This window comes from Pongo abelii, chromosome 8 (assembly GCF_028885655.2).
Source record: "Pongo abelii isolate AG06213 chromosome 8, NHGRI_mPonAbe1-v2.0_pri, whole genome shotgun sequence".
Classification (NCBI taxonomy): Eukaryota; Metazoa; Chordata; class Mammalia; order Primates; family Hominidae; genus Pongo; species Pongo abelii.
In genome coordinates this window covers 16,689,429-16,708,978 of record NC_071993.2, presented here as the reverse complement: position 1 = coordinate 16,708,978, position 19,550 = coordinate 16,689,429, and the positions used below count along the sequence as shown (strand labels likewise).

Here is a 19,550-nt window from a genome sequence, read left to right as displayed (position 1 = left end):
GGGGCCAGGAGTTTAAGACCAGCCTGGGCAACCTAGTGAGACCCCATGTCTATTAAAATAATTTTTTTGTTGGGGCATGGTAACTCATGCCTGAATCTCAGGACTTTGGGAGGCCAAGGTGGGTGGATCACTGGAAGTCAAGAGTTCAAGACCAGCCTGGCCAACATGGTGAAATCCCATTGCTACTAAACATGAAATTAGTTGGGCATGGTGGTGCATGCTTGTAAGCCCAGTTACTCAGGAGGCTGAGGCAGGAGAATTGCTTGAACATGGGAGGCAGAGGTTGCAGTGAGCCAAGATCATACCACTGCACTCCAGCCTGGGCAACAGAAGAGGACGCCATCTCAAAAATACATGTGATATATATAATAGATAATATATATGATATATATAATATATATTATCTATTATATGTATGATTATCATATATATTATATATCATATATATATTATATATGATACATATATATTTTAATTAGCTAGGCATGGTGGCATATATCTGTAGTCCAGCTACTCAGGAGGCTGAGGCATGAGATCGCTTGAGCCCAGGAGTTTGAGGCTGCAGTGAGCTGTGTCGTACACCGCCCTCCAGCCTGGGGAACAGAGTGACAGAGTGAGACACTCAGGAAAAAAAAAAAAAAAATGCCGGACGCCAGTATATGCTAAACAGCCCAAGATGCCAGCATCCAGAGAGTGTGTTTATTCCTTGTGTGGATGCTGGAGCTGGGCCACCTGGTGCAGGGACGTCAGGCTCTGTGCCAACCCTCATTCACAGCAACTGCGGGCTGTGGAGCCGGGTATGCCCTTGCTGCAGAGGACCTGAGACACCCACCAGGCTCTCTTGGAGACACAGTTATATCAATAAAAGGAGTTAAGTTTGAGCTGTATTTATTTTAGGGTGGCTTTTAATTTGGTTTAATCAGAATTACTTATAAATTATCGATTAATTACCTTCTGCTGTTCAGTTAAATCCTCTCAGCCACGGAGTCAGCTTTGCTGCGCAATGAATGCCATCCACCGTAATTATAGGGCACTTTGTCAGCATTTAATCAGCGGTACTTATTAATGTGGCATTGATGTGTGGTAGCCAGCCCCACACTATCCATCACGGGTGAGCGGCCAGCACAGATTTGGACACCATTGCTGTCTGTCCCATTAAGCCAGCCCCTGGGCTTTCAGGCCAAGCATCATGCTCGCTTTTCACTAAATGGACACTCTGTCTCTTCCATTCAATCCCATTTTTATCATTGTCGACTTAAACACTCATAAGCTTTTGAACTTCAGTCCAGAATGTCTGAGCAGGGCCTGACCACTTCTCCCAGTGAGCGTGAAATCCCGAGAGACTGGTCCATGATCGGACGGCATGGCCTGCCGTGCATGTGGAAGAGAATTTTATATTCAACACAGCGTAGGACCCAGAGAACACAGAAGTGATCTTTTGGTTTTCTTTGGCTTACTGAGTATTTTTGGAGATTCTTCTATTCCTGAAAGCTCTTCCAATGAAAGCTATCTTGTGTTGGCAAAATAGATCTGATAGTGTCCTTTCTCTGTCTTTGCAGCCTCTACGGCAGACACATGCAGGCCAACCCAGAACCACCGAAGAAGAATAATGACAAATCGAAAAAGATCAGCCGGAAACCCCTGGCAGCCAAGAACAGATAAGGAAGGGATTGGCATCAGCTGGCTTTCCAGCACCTTCTCTCTCCAACACTTCATTCTCTCTTGCTCTGTCTCTCAAATAAACACAATGCGTGTGTTGCCTTTTTTATTTTTCTTTTCACTCTCTAATGCTTCCCACCTTACCTTTTAGATTCTTTTGCTAGGTGGGAGATAGATTGTTATAAGGTCTTTAAACCATTTCCATTTGTTTCTTTAAAATTACCAAAAGCAGGGAACAAAGCTCTTATTCAACTGCAAATTCCATAGTGGGCTCAGGCTTTTCTTGAATAGGCATCACAAGGTTGCTTATTATCAAAAGAATAATTAAAATCATGTAACCATTTAAATGTCACTGTTAACACTTTTCACTCTTTCTGTTGATTCACGTAACTCATTATTTTGCTTTATTAAAAGTCTTCCTTCACCACCAAGATATGTTAATTTAACTTACAAATGATTTTAATAAAATCTTGAGTTTGTATCACATGTTACTTATTGACTCAGAATAAAAGAACAGTCTGATCTTGGGGTATAACACATTTTCATTTACTTTTCTCCCCCAAAATCATCTTGTACAATTTTATTGGTTATACATGATAAACTTTTCATGAAAGAAATGCAAAATTAAATCACAGTTCGTTTCTTCTCACATTAATTTGTCAAGTTTTTTTTTTTCTTTGAAGACTTTCTAAATTAGGAAGCAGAAAAACAAATCTCTAGGAGATTCTGCCAAAGGATTTTGGAAAGTAGCATTCCTTCGCCGAAGAAATGGTGGTTTCTGCCAGGGGCTGGTAGACAAGAACTGTGAAAGAGAGAGAGAAAAAACCTCAACTATGTTTTTTGTCACGGCAGAAAATCTGCTCATATCGAAGCATTCTTCTAAGCGACTTCGATGCCAAGGAAGTTGTGTAAATGTGCACGCGCTACACCACACCCAGGGTGGAAACCACAGTTGCAGAGTCATTAAACAATCAATTGTTTAACATCTGTGATAGGCAGCTTTCCTTCTTCTCAACAGTGATACCTATGAAAATGAAAATAAATGCAAGCTGAGGTTTTTTGCTCACTGAAAGGGCTGCCAACCCCAGAAGGCCGATACAAAAAAATGGTATGTGAAGATGCACCGTCTTTTCAAATGGCCTGGGACAGGGGGCCTACCCTTCTCTGCTGTGTCCTTTCGGATTCCCAGTTGAGCTCCCAAGACCAGGACCCACTGGGGCATATAAAAAGCCAAAAATCAAAATCAAACAACAAGTTTGAGTTAATTAGGAAACAGACATTGCATTTCAATCAGAAAGGCCACAGAGCAAGGTCTAAACTTCTGGCTTCTAGACAAATTCCTGATAGAACATTTAACTGTGGGAAGCAGCTTCCCCAGGTCCCATCCCCTGTTTAGGGATAGAGTTGATATCATTTTTATAGGTGCCATGTTTGCCTCTGCCTGAATTTTTTTAATTGACTTTTGAGCTTTTGAGATTGCAGGAGGGAGAACAAGTCCTCTGCTGTTGTGAATAGGAAAGACTTAACCTAAAATTAAACCAGCAAGAAAGCACTAGTAAAAATCTAACAATATGAACGGCTCTTATGAGTCATTTTTTTCAAAAGATGAAAACTCCAGAAATGCACAGGAACGAAATACCTCCCAGAAACGTGAAGCAATCATCGAAGACTCACTGGTAATATTTTTAAAAAGTATACAGATCAAAGCAAAAATAAGCCATGTGTAACAAAGAGAAATGTGCAAATATTTTTTAAGGCATTACTAAGTGCAAGAGGAGTAACATGAAATAAACATTCTTTCACACGGCTACTGGGAATATAAATTTCACTCCAGAAAGGCCGAAGCAGTTTGACGATAGGTGGCAAAACCTTAAGATTGTGTACTCGGGCCCAGAATTTTTATTTCTAGGAATGTATCCTGAGGAAATTATCAGAGATCCCCACAAACTGCAATGTTTAGGAATTGTCCTTATAGCATTGCATACACAAGAAAAACAGAGAAAAGCCTGATGCCTGTCAATGAAAAAGGGGTTCAATGAATTATGGTGTATCTGCATGAGGCTTTTATGACATTAAAAATTGTTGAATAACGGCCAGGCACAGTGGCTCATGCCTGTAATCCTAACACTTTGGGAGGCCAAGGTGGGAAGACTGCCTGAGCTCAGGAGTTTGAGACCAGCCTGGGCAACACGGTGAAACCCCGTCTGCTAAAATACAAAAAATTAGCCGGGCGTGGCAGCGTGCGCCTGTAGTCCCAGCTGCCAGGAGGCTGAGGCAGGAGAATTGATTGAACACAGGAGGCAGAGGTTGCACTGAGCTGAGATTGTGCCACCGCACTCCAGCCTGGGCGACAGAGCAAGATTCCATTTCCAAGAAAAAAAAATTGTTCAACAATAAGGGCAAAGGGAGAGAATCATAACATCTGATTAAACAGAAAAAGCAAGATTTTTAAAACTAACTATATAAGGATGGTCCCAGCTGTGTCAAAAGGAAGCTTGTTTGTAATATGTATGCATAAAAAATTAAATAGAGATGAACACAATTTTAAGGCAGATAAATTATCTCTGTATTGTGAACGAAGACTTTATAGAATTTTACACTTATTCATTCTGTACTTAAGTTTTTTCTAATGAACACATATACTTTTGTAATCAGAAAATATTAAATGCGTGTATTTTTCAAAATGAAATTGGTATGTCATGGTATATTATACAATCCAGGAAATATATTTAAGCTCAAGACATAATATAAAATGTCAGGAGGGTTTTTTTCTCTTGTTGTTACCAAAATGGGTTTCACGTCTTTTCCTACAGTTTTTAGTTACTTGATATCTGGATCAGCAAACAAAATATCCAAAGTTTGAAAGGTGGCTTTTTTTTTTTTTTTTTTTTTTTTTTTTTGAGACAGAGTCTCTCTTTGTCACCTAGGCTGAAATGCAATAGCGTGATCTCACCCCACTGCAACCTCCGCCTCCCGGGTTCAAGCAATTCTCCTGTCTCAGCCTCCCAAGTAGCTGGGATTCTGGTGCCCGCCACCACGCCCAATTAATTTTTGTATTTTTAGTAGAGACGGGGTTTCACCATGTGGGCCAGGCTGGTCTCGAACTCCTGGCCTCAGGTGATCCATCTGCCCGCCTCGGCCTCCCAAAGTGTGGAAATTACAGGCATGAGCCACTGCGTCCAGCTGAAAGGTGGCCTTTTCACAAAGATAATCTAACCTTTTTAGCCCAATGATGAAATCAACTGTCCCCATTGATGACTTGCAGTCGGTCTTCCAACTGCTAAGAGCCCACATGGGAACCCGTGCATATTTTTTTATTCCTTATTTGAAACTTCTTCCCCAGGGTTTCTCCCCTTTATGTAAAACACTGGCCTTGCCCACGTGGCTAGGTATCTTTGAGATGTTATGCAAAATACTTTCATGCACATAATCACTTACAGTTTGTCTAAGAGCCTTGTGGGATAGGCAAGACAGGTTATTTGAGAATAAACTGTATAATGGTTCTCAGATCTAGGAGAGAAGTGTTTCTCTTTATTTGCTGGAGGTGATATAATGTTTATTAGGAGCCTTTTTTTTTTTTTTTTTTTCAATTAAGGTAGGAGCAAGTAGAAAAAGTGGATGGGCCATTTGGCCACAGAACCACTTCTCTAAGCTTTGTACCGCCCTTATAATCTGTGGAACCCACGTTGGGAAATACTCTGTGGGACGAAGTAACAGGCCCCCAGTCACATCAGGTTCGCCCTTTGGAATAGAAGCGACTTGTACACCACTCTGCAGAAGTGAATCTTCACTTTGATAAACTTAAATATAGAACAGAAATCCTGTGACTGCATAGAGAACCGGGTTGTCCCAATCATTGTGGCCATATTCACTGAAAACAGAAGTTGCCCCGTCCATGTTTTTATCCTGTACTTTTACTTTCTTCTACAGACTCTGTACACACTTGTTTGTTGCCTCCAATTGCAAAGTTAAGTCACTAATAGTTCAGTTTCTAATAAAGCTTCATAGTCATAATATCCCACAAGTACCATGTTAGAAAATCCTCTAAGCCCTTCCTGCAAAACATAACCCGAACTGAAGACTTCACACCATCTTCTTCCACACTGGCCCAGGTCACCCTGCCCTCTTGCCTGCTCCACTCTGGTATCCTTTGGTGGGACTCCTGCTCTTGCTCTTGCACTGAGATCTCCATGCAACAGAGCAAATCTTTATATGCTGACATCACATCAGGATGCTCTTCTGCCCACTGTCTTCTAGTGAAGTCCCCTTGTCTCTTTCACTCAGAGTGAAAGCCTAGGTTACCAGGGTCTAGGATCCCCCCACTCCTCCAGGTTCTTCCCCCATCAAGACTTTTGTGCAGGTGATCCTTTTCTAGAATGTTCTGCCAAATGTATACCTATAACTCCTTCATCTACTTCAAATCTTGGTTAAACAGTCACTTTCTCAACAGAGTCTCCCCTGATTACCCTGCTCTAAATTTGCAATTTATTTTGTCTGTCACCTGCCTCCCACCCCCAGTGAAGTAGAGGTTCCTCCAGGAAAAGGGTCAGCCAACTACAGCTCAGAGGCACCCAGAAGCCAAACCTGGCCCACGCCTGTTTTTGTAAATAAAGTTGTGGGAACACAGCCATTCACATTCATTTACTTAAGGTCTGTGGCTGCTTCTTTTTTTTTTTTTTTTTTTTTTTAATTTTGGAGAGGGAGTCTCCCTCTCTTGCTCAGGCTGGAATGCAGTGACACAATCTCAGCTCACTGCAACCTCCACCTCCAGGGTTCAAGTGGTTCTCGTGCCTCAGCCTTCCAACTAGCTGGGATTACAGGTGTGCACCATCAGACCCGACTTTTTTTTTTTTTTTTTTTTTTTAAGACAGAGTCTTGCTCTGTCTCCCAGGCTAGAGTGCAGTGGCACCATCTTGGCTCACTACAAGCTCCGCCTCCTGGGTTCATGCCATTCTCCTGCCTCAGCCTCCCGAGTAGCTGGGACTACAGGTGCCCGCCACCACGCCTGGCTAATTTTTTGTATTTTTAGTAGAGACGGGGTTTCATCGTGTTAGCCAGGATGGTCTCGACTTCCTGACCTCATGATCCGCCCTCCTCGGCCTCCCAAAGTGCTGGGATTACAGGCTTGAGCCACCGCGCCTGGCCTCATTTTTGTATTTTTAATAGAGACAGGGTTTTGTCATGTTAGCCAGGCTTGTCTCGAACTCCTGGCCTCAAGTGATCCATCTGCCTCAGTCTCCCAAAGTGCGGGGATTACAGGCATGAGCCACCATGCCCAGCCAGTCTGTGGCTGTTTTTATGTGACCACCACAGAGCTGACTGGCTGACACAGAGACCTTATGGCTCACAAAGCAAAAAGGTTTCTACTATCCGGCCCTTTCCAGAGAAACTTCTGCTGATTATTCTATCAGCTGTTACATCCCTAGCACCCAGAATGGTGCCTTGTATAAAATAGGGGCTCAATAATTATTTAATTGAATAGACTACAAATTGGATACTTGTGATTTGGATGATATAAAGCTAATATTAAGGTAGAGGGAAGGGAAAAAGTCCTAGACATCCCTTTTATACTTCGTCATTCTAGGCTACTTTATCAAAGCTGAATTCTCCTAAGGGAAAAAAATGTATGAATATTATTACAGGTGAGAGTTTATGCAACCCTGTAAGAGTTGAAACCTTTACCTGGATGTTTGGTTTTCCTTATAATTACACAGTTGTTTCATACTTGACCCTTTAGCCTTCCTCAAACAACCATCAATTTCTTCAGTAACAAAACCAGAAAAGGCTGGCACCCCAATTTACCTGTATGAACCCAGAAGAAGGGTTCGTGTCAAAGGCAAAATCCAAACTGGCCTTGTCAATGTGAGTCAATTCAGATGTTTAGAAGCAGCAGAACTGGTAAGTAAAGTGAAAAGTCTCTGTTCTCTGGACATTTTGTGACCTAAAATTAGGCATTAATCATTCATGTGTGTATCTCTCCATTTATAGTATCATGTGATCCTACCACATATGGTGTGTCCTTATTTTTATAATTGATCTTCCCATCAATAACAGCTTTGGGAGACTCCTGCGCTCTAACATCATGTTTCTGTTATGACTGCATAAACATTTTGTGTATTACTTCTTTCTTACCGCATGCTTATTTTGTACACAATAGAATTTGGTGATTTGCCACTGTTAAATTTCCCCCTCAATCTATTTTCTTTTACTAATAATAGCACTCATTGATTGAAGCCTGTTCATGTATCAGGCACTTTGTTTCCTTTCATTCTCACTCAATGGATATCCTCATTTTGTGGGTAATTTGACCTCAGAGAAATTAAGGAACTTCCCGCAAGAGCCCACAGCTGCCAAGTGGCAGAGGAAGGATGGAAAAGAACATGCATTTGACTGTAGAGCTAATGTCCTTTCCTCAATCCCACATCACACTCTGCTGTCAATCAAGACTCCCTTGGCCTATCCAAAAGGCAGCAATTTTCCTTCCCATGAAGGAAGTTTCTGCTTTTGAGTTCCTGAAGTGTTCATTTTATTAACACATTTAAGTTACTGCATGATAACAGCTTTACCCCATTTCTATAAATGACAGAAACCTTTGGTTTCCGCTGTCTCTGTTCCTCATGCTTGGTCAGGCGACAGCATCTTTCTGATGGTTCAGTGATGGATTGACCAAAGCTGATAAGCCTCACTTCTGAGAATAACTTTGCCCTTTCCCCATCTCATCCAGAAATTCACTTCCAACACTGTCCTATCAATGAACTATTTTACTCCAAAGGGGATTCCCTCATATGACCCACCCAAAGAGCAACGCTTCCTGAAATAGGTAGAGAGTGGCTTTGGATTTCGTTTTGAAGCAGGTTTGGGCTGGCATCATCAGACCACCTGAAGACTTTGTTTTTAGTCATTCAGAGACTGAGGGCTGGGTGAGGTAGCTCACATCTGTAATCCTAGCACTTTGGGAGACCACGGTGGGAGGATCGCTTGAACTCAGGAGTTAGAGACCAGCCTGGGCAACATAATGAAACGCTGTCCGTACAAAAAAAATTTTTTTAGCCAGATGTGGTGGCACAGGCCTGTGGTCCCAGCTACTCAGGAAGCTGAGGTGGGAGAATCACCTGAGCCTGGAGATCAAAACTGCAGTGAGCTGTGATCTTGCCACTGCACTCCAGCCTGGGTGGCACGGTGAGACCCTATCAAGGAAAGGAAAAAGGAAAAGGAAAAGGAAAGGAAAACCAGAGACTGAGGAGAGATCCCATCTCATCCATCCTGGTCTCACAGCTAGTGAGTACCTGAAACCTTGGACATTGAAACATTATTGCATGCATGTTCCATTTCCACTGGATATTTCTAATGCCCTACTGACATTGTTCCCTAAGCATTTATACTCCCTCTATAAATGGAGAGACCATGTCCTGTGATGGGATACAACAGCCAATATCTCTAAGTTTTCAGACCCAGGAATTGGGAGTGAATTAAGCGATCAGGGTTGGATACAAATATAGCATTATCAGAAAAGACTTGTAATTAGAATTGCTCATCTCCAGTTACTTAGGGGATGTGTCAGACCCTCCTTAGAATCAACAAGCCTTCAGTTACATAGCTGACATACACACAGCTCCCTGGGGTCAAGAATTGTGCTGTGCCCCAGCATCCACCCCAGGAAGCCTCCTGGCTGCATTCACAGGACCAACTTTATCTGTCTCTGGAGACACAGTCTTCTACATACATCTACTGTGCAGCACACTCTGACGCTGCCATTTCCAGTGTACAGATGTTGTCAGCAAAACTGACTCCTTCCTGCCCTAGGAAGAAAGCGCTTCCACTGACTAATAGCTGAAAGCAGGGAAAGAAGCACAATCCATTCATAACTCCCCCAGAGTGCCACCCAAAATAGCCCTGCCACACCAGGTGGACAATCTCGCTGTTTGTGTGGGCTGCTGTATTTGTCATTGTGCAATCAGGATTTTAACAAAGAGCCACTTTTTAACTCGCCATGCACAATGCAGCTGCGAAACCAGTATTTTCATTAAGGAAGGCTGGCTGGGTCTGAGATGCAGACCATCAAACCATTTAGCCGCTCCAGTGTGAGGTGGAGCTTTGCTGTTGCTGGTTAGGATCAGTAACTGGAAGGATTTGAATGAAAGGCCATAGAAAGACACGAGGCCAGGCACGATGGCTCATGCCTGTAATTCCAGCACTTTGGGAGGCCAAGGTGGAAGGATCTCTTGAGGCCAGGAGTTTGAAACCAGTCTTGGTAACATAGGGAGACACTGTCTCTACAAAAAAATTCTTTTTTTTTTTTTTTTTTGGAGACACAGTCTTGGTCTGTCACCCAGGCTGGGGTGCAGTGTGGCAATCTCTGCTCACTACAACCTCTGCCTCCTGGGTTCAAGTGATTCTCTTGCCTCAGCCTCCCAAGCAGCTGGGATTACAGGCATGCGCCACCACACCTAGCTAATTTTTTTGTATTTTTAGTAGAGACGGGGTTTGGCCTGTTGGCCAGGCTGGTCTTGAACCTCTGACCTCAGGTGAACCATGCGCCTTGGCCCACCCAAGGTACTGGGATTACAGGCGTGAGCCGCCACCATGCCAGGCCTACAAAAAACATCCTAAAAATTAGCCAGGCATGATGGCAAGCACCTATAGTCCTAGCTACTTGTTTCCTAGGCACACTATATTCAAGTACCACCAATGTGGTCGCTTGTATTCTCTAACATTGCTCTTCACCATGAAGAGCAATTAGCACAAATTGAGTTCACCATTGCACCAATGTTTCATAAACTGTCATAAAATCAGAGCTCTACAAAGACACTCATATGAAATATTTAGAAATAGTCCTTGCAGATGTAGTTAGTGATGTTAACTTCATCACTAGGTAGGCTGGGGCTGGAGGATTTCTTGACCCCAGTGGTCCCAAGCTGCAGCAAGCTATGATCACGCCACTGCCCTCCAGCCTGGGTAACAGAGCAAGACACTAGCTCAAAAAAAAAAAAAAAAAAAAAAAAAAAAATGGTATGAGAAAGTAGTTATTTAAACCTCAGGTATGTAAAAGATACTGGTGTCCCTGCTGGCTGGGAAGACCCAGCAGAGAGTTTGTAACACTTGCCTGCCTTGGACACTGTTCTGGGTTGAAGAGTGTGCCTCGAAGATTCGTGTCCATCAGAACTCTGAGAATGTGACCTTATTTACAAATAGTCTTTGCAGATACAGTTAGCCATGTTCAAATGAGGTTATTCTGGATTAGGGTGAGCTCTAAATCCAATGACCGTGTCCTTATGAGAAGGCTGTGTGCCCTGGACATGCAGGGAAGAGGCCACGCGATGAAAGAGGCAGAGATTGGAGGGATACAGTAATAAGCCAAGAGAGCCTAGAACAGCCAGAAACAGGAGAAGCTGGAAGGGGCATGGAAGGGTCCTTCCCTCAAGACTTCAGAGGGATCGTGGTCTTCCTGACACCTTGATTTTTGGACCTCTCACCTCCAGAAATTTAAGAGAACACATTTCTGCTGGTTTAAGCCACTACAACGTTGGCGGTACTTGGATACAGTGCACCTAGGAAACAAATACAGGCACCCAGAATGAGCTCAGAGCAGATGCTGCGACATGAAACGTTGCCTGCAGTGGTTGCCCCTGTACTCAGAACAGGGAAGCCAGAGCAAACCGGGGCTGTCTGGCTCTGCATGCCGTTGTTGGCAGGCGCAGAACTGTGTGTGACCAACTGCCTTGGATGCGGCAAATCAGCCTGGGCAGCGAATCCCCCGAAGTGCCTTGGGGACATTCCCTACCCCAGCCTTGTGTTTCTGGCTCCCCATTTAAAAACCCAAATGGGGCCAGGCACTGTGTCTCATGCCTGTAATCCCAGCACTTTGCAAGGCCAAGGTGGGCACATCACCTGAGGTCAGGTGTTGGTGATCGGCCTGGCCAACATGGCAAAACCCTGTCTCTACTAAAAATACAAAACTCATCCAGGCATGGTGGCAGGCACTTGTAATCTCAAATGCTTGGGAGGCTGAGGCAGGAGAATTGCTTGAGCCCCAGAGGCGGAGGTTGCAGTGAGCCAAGATTGTGCCATTGCACTCCCACCTGGGCAACAGAGGGAGACTCTGTCTCGGGAAAACAAAACAAAACCAAACCTGAAAGATTCTTATTTCACCAGGTAGCTTCTGTTGCTAAAATAAAGTCTAAGAACAGAATTATCTCTTCTGTGGAAACAACATCTTTTTGGTTACCTCATTAAAGAATTCTCCTTTCTTTATAGGAGTTGGGTGACATTCTATCATCATTGTTGATTTTCTGATCCAGAGCTATAAACAAAGACAAAAAGATTCAATATGAAAAGGTTTGTTTTCATGTTTTTTTTTTTTCCTGAGCTGGCTAAATTATGGGTTTTTTGTTGTTGTTGCCTAGGTAAGGCTTACTCAACAGTTTTATGAACAGAATGAGAAGCTCTCATCTAATTGCCCCCATGAAAAACTTTCACAATGGGTTTGCAATAAGAGCGATTCATGAATTCATTCATCAAAAGACTATTTGTTGAACATATGTGAAATATATGCTTATGTATTCACAGATTATCCCAAGAATGAGATCTAAGCAATGTAACAGAGGTTGCATCTGGGGATAGAAAATGAAGACTTATTTTTACTGTATATCCTTTTTAAAAAAGCATCAGTGTGACAATCATCATTGTGATAATCATCAATGTGTATGTATATGAAATATTTAGAATAAAATTTAAGTTTTTAACATGGCAATGGTTTCTCTAAAATATATATATAATACACACACACACACACACATATTTTTCGAGACAGAGTCTTGCTCTATTGCCCAGGCTGGAGTGCAATGGCATGATCTAGGCTCACTGCAACCTCCACTTCCTGGGTTCAAGCGATTCTCCTGCCTCAGCCTCCCCAGTAGCTGGGATTACAGGGGTGTGCCACCATGAGCAGCTCATTTTTTGTATTTTTAGTAGAGATAGGGTTTCACCATGTTGGCCAACCTGGCCTCGAACTCCTGACCTTGTGAACAACCCACCTCTGCCTCCCAAAGTGCTGGGATTACAGGCGTGAGTGACCACACCCAGCCCTCTAAAATATTTTTAAAATAAATACTTATTAGGTGCTTATTACATGTCTATACTGCACTGATTATGGAACATACATACACTTTTTTTTTTTTTTTTTAACTTTTAGGTTCAGGGGTACATGTGCAGGTTTGTTATATAGGTAAACTCTTGTCACAGGGGTTTGTGGTACAGATTATTTCATCACCCAGGTACTAAGCCTAGTACCCATTAGTTATTTTTTCTGATCCTCTCCCTCCTCCCACCTCAGGCAGGCCCCAGTGTCTGTGTCTATGTGTTCTCATTATTTAGCTCCCACTTGTAAGTGAGAACATGCTGTATTTGGTTTTCTGTTCCTGCATTAGTTTGCTAAGAGTAATGGCCTCCAGCTCCATCCATGTTTGTGTAAAGGACATGACCTCATTCTTTTTCGTGGCTGCATAGAATTCCATGGTGTATATGTACCAGGTTTTCTTTATCCAGTCTTCCACTGATGAACATTTAGGTTGATTCCATGTCTTGAGCATATAGTTTCAAATGAAGCAGACACAATCTCTGCCCTCATGGAACTTAATAGCCTAGTCTAATGGAAGAAACTATAAACTAATATTCACAAAATAATTTTGTCATTCAAAATTGGATAATTATCTGAAAGAGAAGAATTTGGTACTGTAAGAATGCACAATAAAAGGGACCAAGTAAGATCAGAGCATCATGGAAAACTGTTGAGGGAATTATGAGTCATCTGAAAGAAAGCAGAAGTTAACTAGACAAGAAGAAGGAAATTAGTGGCATGATGAAGCTCTTCAGCAGAACAGGAGCGTGGTCTGTTTCTCTAACTGGAAGAAGGTCGGTGTGGCTGGAGCGGAGTGAAGAGGTAGGAAAGATAGAACAGGGAAAAGATCTTGCAGGATCTCTATTCATTCAACAAGCATTCATTGGGCACTCCATGCCTCATGCTGTTCCCAGCACCAGGGACACTGCAGTGAACAGACACAGGGCTATTCCAGCCATCTTATGGAGGTTGGATTTGCTTACAAAGCCAAAGGGAACCCACTGAAGGATTTGAAGCAGAGAATCCATATGATCCCATATAGTTATTTAAAAGACCACTTGGGGGAGGTGGAGAATAGATGTATCAGACTGTCTTGGCACAGTAGCCCCTGGGTGATGAGCTGTGTCAGGCCATTTTGCTGCATGGAGACCAAAGTGAACAAGACCAGCATTTATTTTACTGGCCTTAAATGGCAAAATGGCAGCCATTCTATTCCACAGCAATGGTATATCCGTACCCATTTCCATTCTTGTAGAAAACCAAGAACTGGGAAGATAGCATTTTAATCTGGTTATTGGTTTTGACTGCTAACTTTTTAAAAGGGTAATAAACTTCTTTTCAGCATGAAGACCAATTAGCACAAATTGAGTTCACCACTGCACCAGCATTTAACAAACTGTCATAAAATCAGAGCTTTACAATGACGCTAATCTGAGTCCAGGCACCAAATTGTCACACTGAATCAGATAATGACATTCCTGTTATAAGACAGCTTTTATTTTGCCATTTTACCCTTCAAAGGCACTAATGCAGCCCTCCTAGCTGCTCATTGATTTCTTTTTCTATATGATTTCTGACTTCAAGAGAACAGAGATCACCAACTTTATAGAGATCATATGTACACATTATAAAAGAGTTCTTACCACATTTACATTTTTCACATTTTCCCAAGAAATGCTTCCTTGCATATAGTTAGCAACTTATGCCATTATATATGGAGACAAGAGTAGATAGATATAAGTTTCCTACTCAGCCAATTTCATTTAATCAAAGTTTTGGGAAAAAAAAATACTGTCATCATCTTATCCACATCCCCCTCCTCCTCTTATACAAAGATCATAGTCTGAAAACTGGATGTCAGAGAACCTTGAAGGATGTGCTCAGGCAAGGCTTCCAGAGAACATCTTGTTCAGTCCCTTTATTTGGCTGATGAGAAAATAGAAGCACAGAGACAAGTTGAGTGATCCCAGAAATTCAAGAGTCTCACAGCAGATTAGTGGCAAAATAAAGACAAGAATCTGGACATCCAGACATCATTAAAGAATCATCTCAGTAAAATACTAAAGAAGAATAGAAACAAACCAACGAAATGTATGCTAATGTGGTCTATCCTCAGAATTTCATTTTTTTTGTTGTTTTCTTTTTGAGACAGGGCCTCACTCTGTCAACCAGGCTGGAGTGCAGTGGCATGATCATAGCTCACAACAGCCTTGACCTTCTGGGCTCAAGCGATTCTACCACCTCATCCTCCTAAGTAGCTGGGACCCTATGCACACATGAATCAATCAATCTATGTAATATATATGTATATATGTAATATGTATATATACACACATATGTATACACACACATACATATATATATATGTATATATATATATACCTCACTCTCCTCATCTGAAAAGTGGGAATGACGGTATCTGTAGCTTTTGTTTCTTTTATGAGGAGTTGAGTGATTTAGGAGATTTGCTATTTGGAGACTGCATGGAATTACCAACAGCAAAGTGTCAGTAGCCTAAGAACGTGGCGTAATATGGTTATTGTGCCACAGTGCAAAACGCTCAGCCCCACCATTGGATTTGAAGGCGAACCACCGGGGTCAAGTCAAGCTGATTCAAAGCCCACATGGTTAAAGCCCTGATACCTGGAACGTGATATAACAAGATGTTTATTTGGATAACGGCAGAGACTGATTGAGGTTGGGGTGAAAATACAACCTAAAAGACCAAAAACAACCCGCTTTCATTAATTATCTCAGAAAGGCACCATAAGAGCTCATGCAAAGATGAGCGTAATTTGTTCAAAACCAATGAGAAAGATCAAGTAAACTGAAGGGCTAGTGAAACAGAGCTGGTGGTTTTCTATACTTTTTGAAGACTGCCTGAAGCAGAGAACTACATTTGAGTTAAAAATCTATCTCAATCCCCTCAGCAGACACATGTATTTCCAGCAGGTCTCTTGTAGACCATTCTGTTCATTTGGAACTAGATTTCTCTCCCAAGCTAACAGAGCCAGAAGATAAAGGAAGAGAACTAACTAACTATTGTTTGACCTGGTCTCTGATATGTTCTGGCTCCTTATACATTGTTTCAGCTAAATTCAAATAACCCCAGCATAATATGGCAGTGCTAAGTTGTATGTTTACATCTCTCCACCCATTGGTCTTTTTCATTCACCCAGGGTGGGACAAACATTAAACCTGGATGAAATGAACAGCAGCATCCTGTTACATCTTTTCCTCCCCTGCTCTCTTTCTCTCTCACCCCTATAAACCCTCAATCTCCTCTAAAACAAGGATACAAACCCCAAGCAGCTCTCCCTAAGAGGGAGCTTGAATCCACAAAAAATAAGGAATCCACAGAATAACTAATTATCTAGAAAGATGTTCAAGGGATAGCCCTTGAGTGGCCTTGTTCATGGGCATCAAAAGCCTAGAACTGCCAGAATAACATGGAGGAGGCAGGTGAAGGTAGCAGAAAAATTGTTGTGGAAAATCTGCATGACAATAAAATAATTTGGGTCATTAACAACCAGAATGATGGGAGTCACATTTTTATTCAGTATTGTTTGAAGTAAAGGCAAATCATCCTAAATTGCCTTCATCACGCCTCTATTTTGGACACGTAAATTTGGTTAAAGTTTTTTGTTTGTTTTCCAGTCAGATCAACTGAAATCCTCCTCTTAAGGGTGTTCATTCTCCTCCCTCTGGAAATACACAGCCAAGCAGTGGACTTCTGCCCTCTTTTCGACAGAAAAGTTTAACATGGCAGAAGTTTTGAGAATGATGTTGTCTACCATAATTTTATGCTTAGATCTGTGTGTGGCGCAAGAGTTGTTAAGCATTGGTACAGGCTCTAGCTAAATTCCACTGCTTCAAAGGTGCCTAGGGAGTGAGCTCTGAAGCTTGCAGAGTCACAAAAGGGTTCTGCACTGGGTGGAGGGGGTTGACATTACGGAAGAGTCTGTTATAGATGTGAACCTCTTGCTGTATTTCAAAGGCTGTGTTTCTTGAAACATTTTAATGTCGTCCCTCAGTTGGAATCATCTGTGTCCAAAATAACAAATGGTCCCCCTATTTCCCCCCCGCCCCCTGCTCTGTATCTCAGGAGGCTTGCTTTTTTGAAGTAGATGGAAATTGGTGTGGAAATCATGAGGTTTAGAGAAGAATCAAATCTGCCATTCAAAGCTGCCATCAACCCCTGGGCCCCCTCTAAATTGCTATTTCCATGTCACAGAATTTTTTCATTTTAAAACATTCTGAGATATTTTCATGGTGTTGTGGCTAACCATTTTTAGTCAGTTAAAAAAATGCCTTTATCACCTCCCACCAGGAAACTCATGGAACACACTGTTGGAGATGTTAAAACTTTTTTTTTCATTTTTCTCCTTTAAAAATATTAATGGTAAGCATTAAAAAAGAAACAAAAAGTCTTTAATTTGGTTTTCAGACAGCTTAGTTTGAAATTAAAAATTGTTCATATCACCGTGAATCAAGCATCTGTGAGTAATCACCGTGAACCAACCTGATCATTTTTATCAAACAGCAGGGTAGGTGCCAAGTTCTCCATCCCACCGAGTGGGTGTAAAGTGCCAGTGTGCACTGGTGGAAATGGCTCTGGGTTGGAGGGCTCTGAGTTACAAAATTAAAAAGCTTCAGTTCACAAACAGTAAGAGGTCTGGTGGATGGGAAAGACAAAGGAAGAGGAAAGTAGCCAGGAGCTGGGGTAAATGAAGAAGCCGAGACCAGACAGCTTCTCAGCTTGGCATAATGAAGAAGGCTGCGATCCACCTGATGAGCAGGAGTCTTTTGTTAGGTCTCCTCTCAGTTTCCATCTCTTTTCAGCAATGAAACCCAGGGCTCCCTCCCATCCAGCTTCCCTCCAGGCCAGGGGCAAAGTGACTGTGGTCCTAAATGACCACCCAGATGATCTTTGTGTTTCCCAAAAGCAGCCGAGGGTGCTCACTCAACTTTTCATAGCTTACAAACCCTTCTTGCATCCAGAAGAGCTTGAAAGTTGGTAAAAGGTATTATGTTTTGCTTTGATTGGTGGACTACATAAACCATGGCCAACTTCCAGCCACAGTCTCTCATAGAAGAAAAGGATGGCAACAAGACAAAAATGCACTCACAAGCTCCTGGCCATTGGTATTTTCCCCCATTGTGGGAAGAAATGCAAATGAATACAATATGATTTTCCCCTTTTCTTAAAAAGAGCAAGAAAATAAGTGAAATGAAGTTGGAATGGAAAAGAGTGACAGAAACAAAACCAAGGAAGATAACATAATTATTTATAGAAAGAGCTCAGTATATGCACAATTTCCACAACAGCTTTCACCTCCAAGTGGATCAGAAATCCACCCGTAGTCAGAGAAAGGGAATGTGCTACAAAGAAGGGAGACCTAGTATACTGAACACTTGGCCAAGTTCTTACTTCCTCACTTATTTTCTCTCTCTGGAAAGATGATTTTAAAATCTTTTTAAAATCTTTAGTAAACAGACACGTGAACTAAAGCACATAAATGAGTAGTGCTCTTAGGGTGAATTATACCTCCACAAAAATTCATATGTTGAAGTCCTCAGCACTGGAACCTTATAGTGTGACCTTATTTGGAAATAGAGTCACTGCAGATATATTTAGTTAAGATAAAGTCATACTGGAATAGGGTGAGCAACTGATCCAATATGACTGATGATCTTATTTCTTTTAATGTTATTAAAAAGAGAGACATACAAAGAGAGAAGATAATGGGAAGAGACGCAGGGAGAAGACGAATCTAAAGCCAAAGAGAGAGGTTAAGATGGATCCTTACTTCTCAGCCCTCAGAAGGAACCAATCCTGCTATCACCTTGATCTCAGACTTACAGCCTCTGGAACTATGAGACAATAAATTTCTGTTGCTTAAGCCACTCAGTTTTTGAGACTTTTGTATTAATCTGTTCTCACTCTGCTAATAATGACATACCCGAGATTGAGTAATTTGCAAAGGAAAGAGGTTTAATTGACTCAGTTCTGCAGGGCTGGAGAGGCCTCAGGAAACTTAGGATCGTGGCAAAAACAAAAGCAAACACATCCTTCTTCACCTGGTGGCAGCAAGAAGTGCTGAGCAAAAGGGGAACAGCCCCTTGTAAAATCATCTAATCTCATAAGAACTATCATGGGAACAGCATGAGTAACCGCCTTCATGATTAAATTATGTCCACCTGGCCCCTCCCACAACATGCAGGGATTATGGGAACTACAATTCAAGATGAGATTTGGGTGGGGACACAGCCAAACCGTAACACTTTGTTATGAAAGCTCTAGCAATCCAATATAAGAAATTTCTTTAGAGCAAGATAGTATCACATAATATCAAAAGTAAATGAAAGCTAAAATCCATTAAGCAATTTCTAGGTGCCAAGGCCTATGCATTGTATATGCATCATTTCTGTTGATCCTCACCGTTTCAATCTTCAGTTGCATCAGGATTTGATGGCTGGAGCTGTGGCAGCCATTTTTATCCACAAGTGTGAAGACTGAAGCCAACATACGGAACCTATCAGGGTTGAAAGACAGAAAAATCTGAGTCTCTCATGATATTGGGCCACTGAATCAACCAACTCTAGAACCCTCTATACTTTGAGACTTTTTAAATGCAAGATAATATTATTTAAGCCACATTTTGTTGGAACTTCTGTTACTTACAGTCAAGAGCATACCAACTGATACAGTTCCCTCCTAGTAAATGTTTTTTTACTAACTTTCTCCAAAGGTAAGGGTTATGTTATGCTAATT

The 19,550-nt window shown here is 42.0% G+C and overlaps 1 protein-coding gene across 2 annotated transcripts in view; it reads left to right on the top strand.

The window, feature by feature from the left end:
• The window catches only part of RSU1 (Ras suppressor protein 1), a 221,536-nt gene extending 219,226 nt beyond the window's left edge, over positions 1–2,310 (top strand). Inside the window, exon 9 of one of the 2 annotated variants that reach the window (XM_009245150.3) lies at positions 1,560–2,310. In XM_009245150.3, coding sequence (XP_009243425.1) covers positions 1,560–1,662 — 103 coding nt within the window. In that variant the 3' untranslated portion in view covers positions 1,663–2,310. 2 annotated transcript variants of the gene reach the window in all.
• Positions 2,311–19,550: the final 17,240 nt, after the last annotated feature.